The 14,783-nt window shown below is 36.7% G+C and overlaps 1 protein-coding gene across 1 annotated transcript in view; it reads left to right on the forward strand.

Moving 5' to 3' along the window:
* LOC128647395 (B-cell scaffold protein with ankyrin repeats-like) overlaps nucleotides 1–14,783 on the forward strand; it is a 198,416-nt gene that overhangs the window by 140,990 nt on the left and 42,643 nt on the right. Inside the window, exon 2 of the mRNA XM_053700181.1 lies at nucleotides 2,761–3,159. Coding sequence (XP_053556156.1) covers nucleotides 2,761–3,159 — 399 coding nt within the window. The remainder of the gene's footprint in view (nucleotides 1–2,760; nucleotides 3,160–14,783) is intronic.

A 14,783-nucleotide genomic window follows, 5' to 3' on the forward strand; every position in this document is an offset into this window, starting at 1 on the left:
TTTCCTGCAGTCTTTTAAAAAGGAGACAGTGGATCTCTTTTTGAACTATTTTGATACTAATAAATTACATTTTGTTAATATATTTTCTTGAGCTGTCTGACCATTTGTCTAAAAGAGTGCTGCTTTCCCTGTCTTTTAATTGAAATGGTAATATGTACATTGTTTCCCCCCTCTCTCTTTTGCAAAATTGTATATATATATTTATATGTGTGTGTGTGTATCTCTATGTTAAAGCCCTCTACAGTCTTTTTTTACCTGAGACCTCATATATTTGTTTTTTATGCAATATTTTTATTAAATCATTTTATCAGACTGTTATTATGAGTATAACTGTACTTTTAGATGTAATTTTGATATTTCCCCCCCACACACTTTTTAGTCGAGAACCAGAACTCTGAAGTCGCACTATCCAGACACGTGTTAAATTAAATTGCGCTCAAGTGAACACGTTTACTTTCAACTCATAATACGCGTGCTACTTCCGACACACGCAAAGAGCTGTGAGAAACCCCTGTTCTATTTAGATTCTTTGGGGCCGATTTATCAAGCTCTGTATGGAGCTTGATGCCCTGAAGGCTCGCCGGAAACAGAAGTTTTGAAGCAGCGGTCTAAAAACCGCTGCTCCATAACATGTCCGCCTGTTCTGAGGCCGTGGACAGAATACGATCAGGTTGATTGACACCCCCTGTTAGCGGGCGATTGGCTGCGAATTTACAGGGGGCGGCATTGAACAAGCAGTTCACAAGAACTGCTTGTGTAATAATAAATGCCGACAGCATATGCTGTCGGCATTTATCGATGTGCAGCGGACATGATATGCTACATTGTATCATGTCCGCTTGCACATTAATAAATATACCCCATGTCTAATTTAACATCATTTTTTTCCATTTAGCTCTGAGCTACAAAGCAACTAGATGCATTAGATTTTTCCAACTGCAGCTATTTAAAGGGACAGTGCTTTTGTTTTTGTATATGTGCATAGTATAGCCACAGGCTTTAATCAATTTGCAACCATAATTACATGTTTAAAAGTATTTAAAGCTGTACTTTTGAGCTGTATTTTCTTAGCGGAATTTTAGCGTTTTGCAAATCAGTAGCACTCTTTAGTATGTTTACCTGAATTCCTTGCCATATCCTCTGTAAAAACCTACATGAAAGTGCATACAACAAAAGTCGTTTCAAATAAACTATGCTTGAGTGCTGAACCAGAAACCTTATTCCATGGTGCAAGTAACAAGTAATAATCACACTGGTACTGCACTCTCTTTTGACAATGATGTATTGGTGTAGGCAAGGTGAGGTTTCGGGGCGAGGTTTCGGGGCACTTGCTTGACAAAAGGGCAGGTGCCACAAAACAAAATCGCTCTGCTATGTATCATGTATAATACATTGACTACAGCAGTGTGAATATTACTGCTTTGTATATATGTCAGGGCCATCCAAACACATGCTCGTGGGCCACATTCAGCCCTCCAAGGTATCTTTTTGTGGCCATATGCACCTTTGCTAAAGATGAAGGTGCGATAAGAATTACTTGAAAAATAACATTTTCTTCTAAGTGAAGTGAAATATTTCTATTAAAAAAACAAAAACATATTCAATTATTTAAAATTTATATTTTGTATGACAATGTGTTTGACTGGAAAAGGGCTATATTTATTTATATATATATATATATATATATATATATATATGTATATGTGTGTGTGTGTGTGTGTATCTATAGCACTGCGGAATCTGTTGGCGCTCTACATATACCTGATAATAATAATAATAATATATAAACTTCTGAGCCCTTAAACATCTTGACATATATAATATCCTTTTTAAACACATTTTAAAAAATGTAAACATATTTTACATGTAATATGTACAGTATATATATATATATATATATATATATATATATACAGTATATATATATATATATATGTATATTTATATATATATATATATATATATATATATATATATATACATACCTTTATTTTAATAATAAACGTATACTTTACATTCAATGTAATATTTCTGAGTGTAATACTTTATTTCTACATACCTTTTGTTAAACTTTTCAAGTAGCCCTAACACTTAACTGCAGGGGGCCGATTTATCAATGCCCAAATTCATCTGTTTACGTGCGAGCCTTTAGGCTCGTCAGAAACAAGTCTTAAGAATGCTGCTCCTTAACTCGTCCACTAACTCTGAGGCGCCGGACAGCAATCAGCCCAATCGGGTTGATTGACACCCCCTGCTAGCGGCTGATTGGCCGCGAATTTGCAGGGGCGGCATTGCACAAGCATTTCACTAGCAATGCTTGTGCAATTATAAATGCCGACAGCATATGCTGTCAGCATTTATTGATGTGTGGCAGACATGATCCTCTACAGCGAATTGTTAAATCGGCCCCCATATCTCAAGTTGCGCTAATCTTTTTAGTGCTGATATGTGTTGTGTTTGAGCGCAAAGCATTACTTTCGACTTGTAATATCAGTGATGTTTAGCACTGTATAGGGCACTAAAGGAATGTTGGCCACACTAAACATTTTCTGTACTTGTAATACCAATTTCCACTCTAATCCTAGTACGGCCCAGCCATATTGATAGCTCACCCTGCGCTATCATTTGTGCTTCATTTATAACTTAGACCTATATATTTTATTTTCTGTGGGGATAGTGAAAAAAGCACAATTATCAGAGATAAAATATAAAAAACAAACAAATGGTCCTTTACTAAATGTCTTTTCTTTTACCTTTTAGAAGATAAGAAAGACATTTTGGTGATCTATGAAGGAAATGCTGAAGAATGGGCTACATATATGAAACATGTGCTCACACAGATTTTGGAAGATGAAGGGATTTTACTTTACAACATAGAACTTGAATCAGATGAAGCAATGGAATATCTCAGCCTTTCACAGTATAAATGTAAACTGCTAGTGCTGACAAATTATCTGCTAGAGATCTTGAATAGAAGACAGTGCACAGATATTTTGCAACTCCTGCATCCCTCTAATAGCGTTGTCATCCTGCTCTGTGGTGTGGAAAACTTGGATGGATTTTGTGAGCTTGTTCCTATAGACAGAGATTTTCATGTAATATTTACAGATCAAGAGCCACAAGATTACATGTCAGTTGTAAACCTGGTTTTAAATGAAGGTAAGTTCCTTTTTTATTTTAATGTTTTTTTTTTACAATTCAGAAAAAATATTCAAATGTGTGATACAATATTTCTTACGGAATATTTTACATTTTAATATTATGTATTGGTTATTCTGAAGGTGGTCCTTAAGGGGATATTAAAGGGACACTGAACCCAAATTTTTTTCTTTAGTGATTCAGATAGAGCATGCAATTGTAAGCAACTTTCTAATTTACTCCTATTATCAAATGTTCTTCATTCTCTTGGTATCTGTATTTGAAAAGCATGAATGTAAGTTTATATGCCGGACCATTTTTGGTGACCAACCTGGGTTGTTCTTGCTAATTGGGGGTTAAATTTACCCAACAAAAAACAAGTGCCGTCCAGTGTACTGAACCAAAAAATAGCTGGCTCCTTAGCTTAGATGATTTCTTTTTCAAATAAATATAGCAAGAGAACGAAGAAAAATTGATAATAGGAGTAAATTAGAAAGTTGCTTAAAATTTCATACTCTATCTGAATCACGAAAGAAAAAATTTGGGTTCAGTGTCCCTTTAAAGGGACAGTCAAGTAAAAAAAAAACCTAGAAGGTTCATATGCTAGTTTCTTAGACCTTGAAGGCTGCCTCTAATCTGAAAGCATTTTGACAGTTTGTCACCACTAGAGGTCGTTGGTTCATGTGTTTCACATAGATAACATTGAGCTGAGGCACGTGAAGCTCTTAGGAGTCAGCACTGATTGGCTAAAAATGCAAGTCTGTCAAAAGACCTGAAATAACGGGGGCAGTTTGCAGAGGCATAGATACAAGGTAATTGCAGAGGTAAAAAGTATATTATCATAACTGTGTTGGTTATGCAAAACTGGGCAATGGGTAATAAAGGGATTAAAGGGATTATCTGCCTTTTTAAACAACACAAATTCTGGTGTTTACTGTCCCTTTAAGGCTATTTCTGTTCTTTGTTGCATCCAAAACTATTTTACATAGCGTTTGCTTTTTTTTAATGTATGTTCCTATGCTTAAAATTAAATTTCCCATTTTTTATCATGTTTGGGGTTCAATAGAGCTGTCGTAGGTGGCATTGTCAGCAATTGATCCTTGGGTATAGGTTGTGCCCAAACATTATTTTCCTGTTTGTTATAGTTAACTGTTTACAAAATTGTTTAATCATGTATGACAAAATAGAAAAAAGATACAGAAGAGTATTTTTAAATAGTTTCTAAATATAGAATATAGGAATAGGGGCAAGAAATAGTATTTATAGATTATTCAGGGGTACACAAAGACACACAAAAAGTCCCTGCTTTTCATTTGTTTCCAGTCACCAGGAGCTTAACTACAGAGGTCTCAATGGTATCTAAAGGAAGGGCCTATCCAGTCCTACTTTGGTGTCACTGTGTCATTAAAGAATGGAATAAAGTTTTTATTTATACTTTCAACAAACTTTTGGCGTGTTTTCTGGAAATTCTTGTTTATGTTCAGAATACCTATTTATAGATACATGTTTTAGACTGTTATGATGGTAAAAAAAAAAGATAAAGATTTTGTGGATTGTGTTTCAGGTATGCTGGTTAATGATGTAGCTTTAATGGACTTGTAATATAAATATTAGGAGTTAGTGGTGCTTTGGAAGGGGTATTGCTTAAATTAGGGGGATCCCTGCCACAGACTTTGCCCTGGGTCCCAGTAAGTTTTAGTTAGACCCTTGCCACATGTTCTTATTGTGTAAAATATGCCTCATATATGAAAGATTTGGGAGAATGTGTCACAAAGTAAGCATAATGTCCAAAGCACAGTTTCACAATGACTGTTTAGTGAAAAAAGTCTAGTCTGATGTGGCCACCTTCGGCAATCTGCTACACAGTCATCAGTCAATAACACTTCTCTATAAGGAATGTTACATTTAAGTGAAAAAGATTTGCAGTAACAGGGGCACTTTGACCTCAGGTGAGGGCCAACATTGTGTATTCCCCCCCCCCCCACCACAAAATATCTGTGCAGATATTTCATGGAATTCATGCACAGGATTCCCAACTGTAGCATATACAGCAGGGTTGGGTTTAGGAGCTCCTCCATCTTTACCTCCCCTTAAACTTAAAACATAAAACAACTTTAAATTATAATATAAAATGTTTAATTATATATAATAGAAAAACTAATCATCCTATTTTCATTATTTATTTCACCCAATGATTTAGTTCTGATCATTGCAATGTATTTTGCAGACATCACAAGCCTACCCATACGACATAGATGTCCAATTGGCTTTAGCTGTGGTCAACAAAACAATAGAACTTTAGCTATCAACATGACAGTGGCTACTTTATTCCAAAAACTAAAAGTGGTGAGGTTAATTGATGAAAAAAAACTGCAGCAAATGAGGTTTTAATCTATGTTATTACCATAGAGAAGTATATTAACCTGTTGTACCAATAACACATAGAGCAATGATTTAACCATTTTGTGCCGTATCACTTAGCACAGTGGTTTAACTCTTTTTGGACAGTAACATTTTTATGGAAAACATTCTGATTGTGCCAGAAAGACACAGAAGTGTGGTCTCACTCCTTTATGTTAGTAACATGTAGAAGAGATGTTTAATCCATTTTAGCTAATATTTTTTTTTTAACACCATTACTCGCGCACTAACCCAAATCCCCATAAGCCCATAATAATTCCAAAACTGCCACATTGTTGACGGCACAGTTCCCACTACACTATTAACCCCTAAGCACAGCTTTCTGTGAGTGCCAGTGAGCACCCAGGGCTGAGCATGTTGCAGGGTCATGGGATGTGTACCCGGTCCGGTATGAGAGTGCGGTCCCCTTCCTTGTTTTGTATAGGTCTAGGGTTATTACATAAGCCTGTGCACCCTTCCCTTGTTCCCAGTTTGTTTAGATTTGAGAGCTTGCATTGTGTGGCTGTTTTAGGGTCCCAGGTATTGGAAAGGACCTTAATGTGGTACCTGGGCTTGTCCCATTTGGCCAAATGCGGTAACTAACCTTTCAATTTTTGCTTTTAAATCTTAGCTGAGAGCTTGTAAGTGAGTGCTGGACTTTCTCTGTGTGTTGTAATAATTTGTTTTGTAATTTTCCCTATGGTTCTTGCACCCAGACCTATATATATATATATATATTTATATAGTATATCCCACTCCTGGCATATTCTCCAGTCATGTTCTTTGAATAGTTCCCCTAGAAACTGATCTACAACTACATGTTTGTCTCTTTTGCTGAGGTTAATCACATAGAAATAAACATTTTAATAATAGAATACTCTAATGAATCAGAGCATTTTAATCTTACTAGAATGTCAAAATCAGTGCATGGAATAGAAAAACTCCTCACGGAACATCCGCTGGCAATCAGCGCTTTTCAGAATAAAGTATATTGCAAATCCACTTGAAATACAGGCACCCTGCATTTAAAATCATGCAAAGGAGCATTAATAGCATACGAATGTTGACACATACCCCACACTTTACCAAGTGCATAGATTGTTGCAAGAAATAATGTGTTTGCATCCATCATGCCTCTTGCAGGTGTATGGTATGCACATTGTATAAAACTTGTCAGGCTCAGGCTAAATTTGTGCCAAATCAAATTACAGACGTTCCCCATTTGCTTTCAGAAAAAAAAAGCCAAGGCAATGGCACAAACAACAAAAGTATGGATATGTTATTGTGTTTTATGGTACCTACAAGCTTGGGAGATTGACCTTGTTCTGAAGGACACATCATGTTCAAAAACCATTGCACCTTGCTTGACCTATATTTTCTACAGATTCATTTGTAGGCTTTCCTGTCATTATCTGCTATAGTTCCATTAAGTACCCAATACAATTACAACCACAATATTTTCAGGGATATTCTTGAAACACGGTCAATGTAAATGTTTGTTGTAAAGATGTACACTTGTGTTGTTATATAAAGTAGTTTAACTGGGTAGAACAAGAGGCGTCACAGAGACCTTGCAACATGAACAAGGGGCTGAGATAGTTGTTCGGGGGGGGGGGGGTTCGGGAGTGATATTTCACCTACACTAACACCAAACATAAGGAATTCACAAAGACTTTATTGCACCTGAGACTTGCATTTCTAGCTATTTCAAGGATGACATGGTTGTCTTGATTCTTTTCTTTTTTTTACGTTTTCTTTTTCATTTCCTTTTAATTCATTTGTACTGTAACATTTTGAAGGTGTTTTTTGTGTCCTTCACAGTAAAGCTCCTTCAGTGTGCCAATCGGTGAACAATAAGACGATACTTCTTTCATTATAATGGAGAGTCACCCTATCAAATTTAAAAATATATATATTTTTTAAAACAAATCTTATTAAAGGACAAAATGCAAATTGTAGTGCTGTTTTCTATTCTATTGTTTGTATTATGTGTCCATTTGCTTGAGTTATAGGATGTGTGTTGTGTTGCATTTCTTTTTAAATACGCATAGAAATACACAGTATATTTAAAGTGCATAGATTCAAATTTTAACCAAATATACTGGAAAACTTGCAGCATATTTTTTTGAACCTAGCTGTTCTCAATATCCATTTTAAGAAAAGAGGGTAATGCTTGGCTCGGTCATCTTGATTCACCGATGCCTAGATAGCGCTATCCCTAAATCCTACCTAGCCTTTTTGTGTGGCTTGAAGAACAGATTCATGCTATTTGAAGCCTTTCAATAATAATTTACGATAGCAGTCCAAGAAAAGAGCAACCGTATAACATGTTTATGTATTTACTTAGAATAATTTAGAAAAACAGAAAATTTTGAAAGTTTTCGTCTTTTAATTCAATATAAACAGATATGGAAAAGGGCTTAAGCATTTGTCAAAAGAATCACACAGTGAAATTATTTTAGAGCTGTGAATTCCGAATTACATTGCTTGATAGCCTGATGTTCACTGCAGGAGTTTTCTAAATACCTGAAATAGGAAAAAAATAGACATTAGTTTTGTTCAGCCTCCAGCTTGTAGCTTCGGCCAAGCATCATTAGATTCTAAAAAATCATTCTTGATGTGTGGATGCTTCTTAATATAACTGCTTCCAAGGGCCTTATACTTAAAAATGTTCCCACCTGCCAGATACTCCCACACCGCAGACAACAGGTCACTGCAATATAATACATATTTAAATGTGGAATTATAAAAAAAGAGGTAAGTCTAATATAGTAAAAATGTATTACTTTTATTGAAAGATTCTACATTCATTGCAAACCAATTTTAATCACTTATTGCTGCTTCATCTATCCAGCAAATGTGGTTCAGCTTGTAGCATTGTAAGATTTATGCAGTACTTTATAGAAGAAACATATTTTGTGGCTTATTTTATATTGCTAGTGCATCACAATTTTATAAAACAAAACAAGAAATGTACAAAGATGTTTGGTTTTAAAAGAGTTTACAAAAGTAGATGTGTAAGCATGGAGACCTGGTTTTGAGAATTCAAACTCCATAATCAATTTTTAAGCTATTCACAAGCTATAAAATAATAATTTAAGGGAAAAAAATGACCAGATCAAGAGAGTATCAAACAGTATGAAAATTATTGTAAAGCAGAATCAATATAAACAATATAAACATGAGCAGGTCTAAGCAATTAAATCTATCTCAAAAATGTTCAACAGGATTCCATCGAACCCAGAAATACTTCAAGGTGCTACAACATATGATTTGGGACTGCTATTGTATTTTCTTTAATCATACACATCAGTGGTATTACAATAGAAAATTCTAGATGTATCATAACATAAACGTCGACTGGAAAAACATCTTAATGACATCTGCTGTCCAATTAGATATCTAATTATCTCTGGGCCTTCAAAATCTCTTAGAAATCCAAAGCCCCTGGAGGAAAAATCTGATAACAGTTTTTACCTTGAGAACAGTATGTCTCACAAATGAGATGAGTTGTTTTCTGCATTTGAAGGTCCATAGTAGTTTAAAAATGAACATGTTAGCGCATGTAATTTAAAACTATTGAACCATGACTACTGTCTGTTTAACCCCTGACAAGGAGTTAAACACACAGTAGAAATATTGCAAATGCTGATTAGGGTTTTCACATCTCATCCAGCAAATTTGAGAAAATCAAGCTACCAGAAATTAAGGACATTGCCAAAACGTATCAATTTGACTTACACAAATATCTTGTTATTAAACCACTAGTATCTACCAAGTAGAAAATACCCTTTGTTTGAACTTTTACCACAATTCTGCATAGCAAAACATACAGGAGAGTCATATCAGCAGTTTCAAGAAAAGTTCACTTTTGCTGCTGTTATTCCATGTTATTCCATATTGGTTTTTTTTTATTTATAAAGCAAATATACCCTTAGTCACCTTCTTATGTTCTGAGCCACCTACAATGGCAAGACAATGTTTGTGATTGAATCACAGAGGTGTGTGGGAAAGAGAATGACAATATAAGACACATAATCATACACTTGCAATGGGAAGCACATCAACTGTCAGATCTACTAATCCTTAGAAAGTAAAACATTACACAAGAAAACAAAAACATAGTTTTTGACATCAAATTCTGATTCAGTCTAGATTACCAGACCTTACCAGCGAGAAGCACTATTTTACCAGTGAGAAGCACTATTTTACCAGTGAGAAGCACTATTTTACCAGTGAGAAGCACTATTTTAAGATATTTTAAGATCTCCTTTTTGACTTCTTTTTCTATCACCCTCAGAATTAAATTACACAACCAAACAAAACCAAACAAAGGCATATCTCTTTTTGGATGGAACAGAAGTCATGCTTTCTTGATTGTTGTACAAATACAAAAATTGAAGTGAATCCAATTTCCTTATAAAAATGCCAAATGTGTAATCTCAAGTTTCAAAGAATGACCAGAATGGTCACATATTTCTCTAAGTAAAATATCCACAATCCTTTCAAAGAGCTACAAAACTACTTATTAGACATGTACATGGGCGGAAAATTCAGTTCTTCAGTTATTTTCAGTTTGTTTTTTTCCAATTGATTTGGGTTGTCATAATTTCTGTCATTAGCACATTTGGTTCAACTAAATATTCAGAAGGGAATTTCGTTCAAGTTGAAAATCATTACATCCCTTTAAAGCCTAAGGGAAGCCTGTAAAACATTCCTTTTACCCCCAAAATTTCACGGCAGGAAATGTCAACAAATCCAAACCTTCATTGCTAACTGGGACACAAGAACATTCATGGACTGGAACCGGCTTTACAAAGAGAATTTAAAAAATATATTGCAATTAAAGCACTACTTCAACCTTTCCATTTGATACAATATATTTTTTTTCATTTATCCCTCGTTTCCAAATCCCACATGCTAAAGTATCAGGGGAGGAGGAGGGCAACAGGTGCCTAGAGCCCCTTGGACACAGTGGCCAGCAGTTCCCTAAGGATTTGGCATTGACTGATAATTACCACCACAGATCAAGGAGGGCAGGAGCATGAGTAGCAGCTACAGGCAGCAGACTTACTGAACTAGGTAGGTAGATATTACAACACATAAATCTCAGAAATACACTTCCAGGCAGGAGGGAAAGCATGGCAACAGATGCCTAGAGCCCCTTTGCACACAGAGGCCAGCAGTTCTTTTTGGACTTGGCATTGACAGATGATGACACCACAGAGAAGGTAGGGCAGGAACAAGAGTGGCAGAAGCAGGCAGCAGACTTGCTGAACTAGGTAGGTAGGCCTGACAGTACATAAACCTCAAAACACCTCCAGGCAGGGGAGTAGGAGGGCCACAGTTGCATAGAGACCATTGGACACAGCAGCCAGCAGTTCTTTGAGGATTTGGCATTAATAGGTGATGAAAACAACAGAGCAGAGAGGGCAGGAGCAGAAGCAGGAGTGGCTGTAGCAACAGCAGTCAGCAGTCTTAGTGAACTAGGTGGGTAGGCCTAACATTACATAAACCTCACAAATACACCTCCAGGGAGGAATAGGGCAACAGGCCCCTTGAACACAGCAGCCTGAAGTTCCATGAAGATTTGGCATTGATGAATGATGACCACCACAGAGCAGAACTCCAGGGGCAGGAGTGGCAGCATCAGCAAGCAGCGGAGTTTCTGAACTAGGTAAGTAGGCCTGACAGTAGATAAACATAAAAAATACAACTCCAGGAGAGGAGGAGGGTAACAGATACCTAGAGCCCCTTGGACACAGCTGCCAGCAGTTCCCTGAGGATTTGGCATTGATGGATGATGACCACCACAGAGCAGGGTGGGAAGGAGCATGAGTGAAAGCAGAGTTACTGAAGTAGGTCTCTGGATTATAATACACCTCCAAGGAATGAGACAAGTGGAGTGAAAGTATTATGGGTGAAAAGAAATTAAGTTCTATCAATGCAAGGGATGCGATTCAAAATGGCGTTAAAATCAGTCAATTTTAACAGCCAATAGAATTTCAGAAGCTCTCATCCTATTGGCTGATTTGAATTTAAAAAATCAAATTAGCCAATAGGAATGCAAGGGACGCCATTTTGAATCACGTCCCTTGCATTGAAGATTCAGTATACGGCGGCGACCGTATGAAGAGGATGCTCCGCGCTGGATGTCTTCAGGATGGACCCGCTCCACTCCGCCGGGATGAAGATAGAAGACGCCACCGGGATGAAGACAGAAGATGCCGACTGGATGAAGATGGAGCCGCCTGGATGAAGATGGAGCTGCCAGGATGAAGATCGTTCAAGCGGGACTTCAGCAACTGTGAGTACGGGGTTAGTGATAGGTATTTTAAAGTTTTTATGGGTGTTTTTTGTTTTTAGATTAGGGGTTGGGCATTTCTTAAAAGAGTTAAATGCCCTTTTCAGGGCAATGAAAAAGAGCTAAATGCCCTTTTAAGGGCAATGCCCATACAAATGCCCTTTTCAGGGTAATGGGTAGATTAGGTTTTTTAAGATAGCCTTTTATTTTTATTTTGTGGGTTTGGGGGGTGGGGGTTTGAAATGTTAGTGGGTCTTTGTATTTTTTTCAGGTAAAAGAGTTGTTTAATTTAGGGCAATGCCCTACAAAAGGCCCTTTTGTTGGTAGTTTATTCTAGATTAGGTTTTTTTATTTTGGGGTGTTTGTTTTTTAAAATGGGAATTAGAATAGGAATAATTGTTATTATTTTGGATAATTTGTGTAATGTTTTTGGGCATTTCTTAAGTGCTGAATGCCCTTTTAAGGGCAATGTCCATACAAATGCCCTTTTCAGGACAATGGGTAGATTAGGTTTTACTTTATTTTTTATTTTCTGGGTTTAGGGGTGGGGTTTGTATAATGTTAGGGGGTGTTTGTTTTTCTGTTGAAGCAAAAGAGCTGTTATCTTTAGGGCAATGCCCTACAAAAGGCCCTTTTAAGGGACCTTGGTAGTTTATTTTAGATTAGGGTTTTTTATTTTGGGGTGTTTTTTTAAAGGGTAATAGAATAGGAATAATTTTTATTTTTTTGGATAATTTCGTTTGTTATTTTTTATAATGGTAGGTTTTTTATTTTTTGTAATTTTAGTGTTTTTTATTTTTTGTAATGGTAGTTTTTTTTTTTTTTTGTAATGTTAGGTTTTAGTGTAAGACAGCTTAGGTTTTATTCCACAGGTAAGTTTGTATTTATTTTAACTAGGTAGTTATTAAATAGTTAATAACTATTTACTAACTAGTCTTCCTAGTTAAAATAAATATAAACTTATCTGTGAAATAAAAATAAAACCTAAGCTAGCTACAATATAACTATTAGTTATATTGTAGCTAGCTTATGTTTTATTTCACAGGTAAGTATGTATTTAGTTTTAAGTAGGTATTATTTAGTTAATAATTGTAACTTTAATTTAGTTCTATTTTAATTATGTTAAAGTTAGGGGGTGTTAGGGTTAGGTTTAGGGTTAGGGTTAGGTTTAGGGGTTTATATAGTTTAATTTAGGTTGGCGATGTGGGGGGCTGGCGGTTTAGGGGTTAATAGGTTTATTTAGTGGTAGTAATGTAGGAGGCCAGAGGTTTAGGGGTTAATAACTTTATTTAGTGGTGGCAATGTTGGGGAGCGGCGGAATAGGGGTTAATAGATTTATTATAGCATGGGCGATGTTGGGGTGCAGGGAATAGGGGTTAATAACTTTAGTATAGTGGCGGCGATATTGGGAGCTGAAGATTAGGGGTTAATAACATTATGTAGGTGTTGCCGATGTTGGGGGCAGCAGATAAGGGGTGTTTAGACTAGGGGTTTATGTTAGGGTGTTAGGTTATTATTATTATTATTATTATCAGTTATTTGTAGAGCGCCAACAGATTCCGCAGCGCTATAAACAGAGGCAGAGTACAACAAAACAATTGTAGGGATCAAATGGGTCAACTCATAAGAAGGTGATCTACAAACTGCTGGACTCTTAGGCATACATGCTAAGGGGGTTCAGGGGATAGCAATGGAGGAGAGGAACTGGTATAAAGAAAGGTTAGTGTAGGTTGTATGCATCCCTGAACAGTAGAGTCTTTAGGGAGGATCCCCTTCCCCTCTGTTAGATCTATCTTTTGCTTTACTTAGAGGGGGATAATAATTTTGCCAATTCTTTCAGTATTATGGACTACTACAACCAGAAATTGTGGCCTTTTAAGACCCACTCTACCTTTTCACAAAACAACTTGGGCGAGATTACATAAGCTGCGTCTCCCGCAAAAGCCGGTGACGCAGGATTGTAGTACGGTATTGATATCATATATACAGCGCCGCATATAAATGCAGTGCATGTATTTAACCAGTCGCCCTCTAATTTTACTGCCATAAACTAACAAAGAGCGGCATCGCAAGTGGGTATCACATATTCAGTGCAAGGACTTACGCGGTGAAAATTTAGATATTTTACCCCATTTTAACCTTGTCACACATAGGCAGGCACAGCAAGCCTTGCACTGAATATGTGAGCACCGTAACTCCCTGAAAGTATTAACATACACCTAACGCATGCACAATATCTATCTGTCAACCGCCATTCCCCACCGCAATAACTAATAAAATATATTAACTCCTAATCAGCCATTCACCCACATTGCAAATTTACCTAATAAATGTATTAACTCCTAATCCGCCATGCGCCCACATCGCAAAGTAACTAATCAACCTATTAACCCCTAAACCGCCATTCCCCCACAACACATTAAACCTAATTAAGCTATTAACCCCTAAACCGCCATTCCCCACAACCCAATAAACCTGTTCAAATCAGCCAATAGGATTTCAGTAGCTCACATATTGTTGGCTGATTTGAAAATTTCAGCCAATAGGAATGCAAGGTACCCCAAATATAAAACAGGTACCTTTCATTCAATCTTCAGTGTGCGGCGGTGATCATAAGAAGATGATCTCCACGCTGGATGGCTCCGCAGTCGCCAGTCCTGTTCCGCGGTAACCTTCGCTCCGCATCGCCTTGGTCCTGGATGAAGATAGAAGAGGTTGCCGCTCTGGAAGAAGATGTCGCCCCCTAGAAGAAGATCATCACCACCTGGAATAGTATCTTATTCGCCGGACTTCAGGAATGGTGAGTACCTGTTTGGGGGTTAGACTTATTTTTTTTATTTTTTTTGTGGTGGCTTTATTTTTTAGATTAGGGATTTTTTGGGCTGCAAAAGAGCTGATTGACCTTTAGGGGCAATGGGTGGTTAAGTTTTTTAGTGTTTTT

This window comes from Bombina bombina, chromosome 2 (genome assembly GCF_027579735.1).
Source record: "Bombina bombina isolate aBomBom1 chromosome 2, aBomBom1.pri, whole genome shotgun sequence".
Taxonomy (NCBI): Eukaryota; Metazoa; Chordata; class Amphibia; order Anura; family Bombinatoridae; genus Bombina; species Bombina bombina.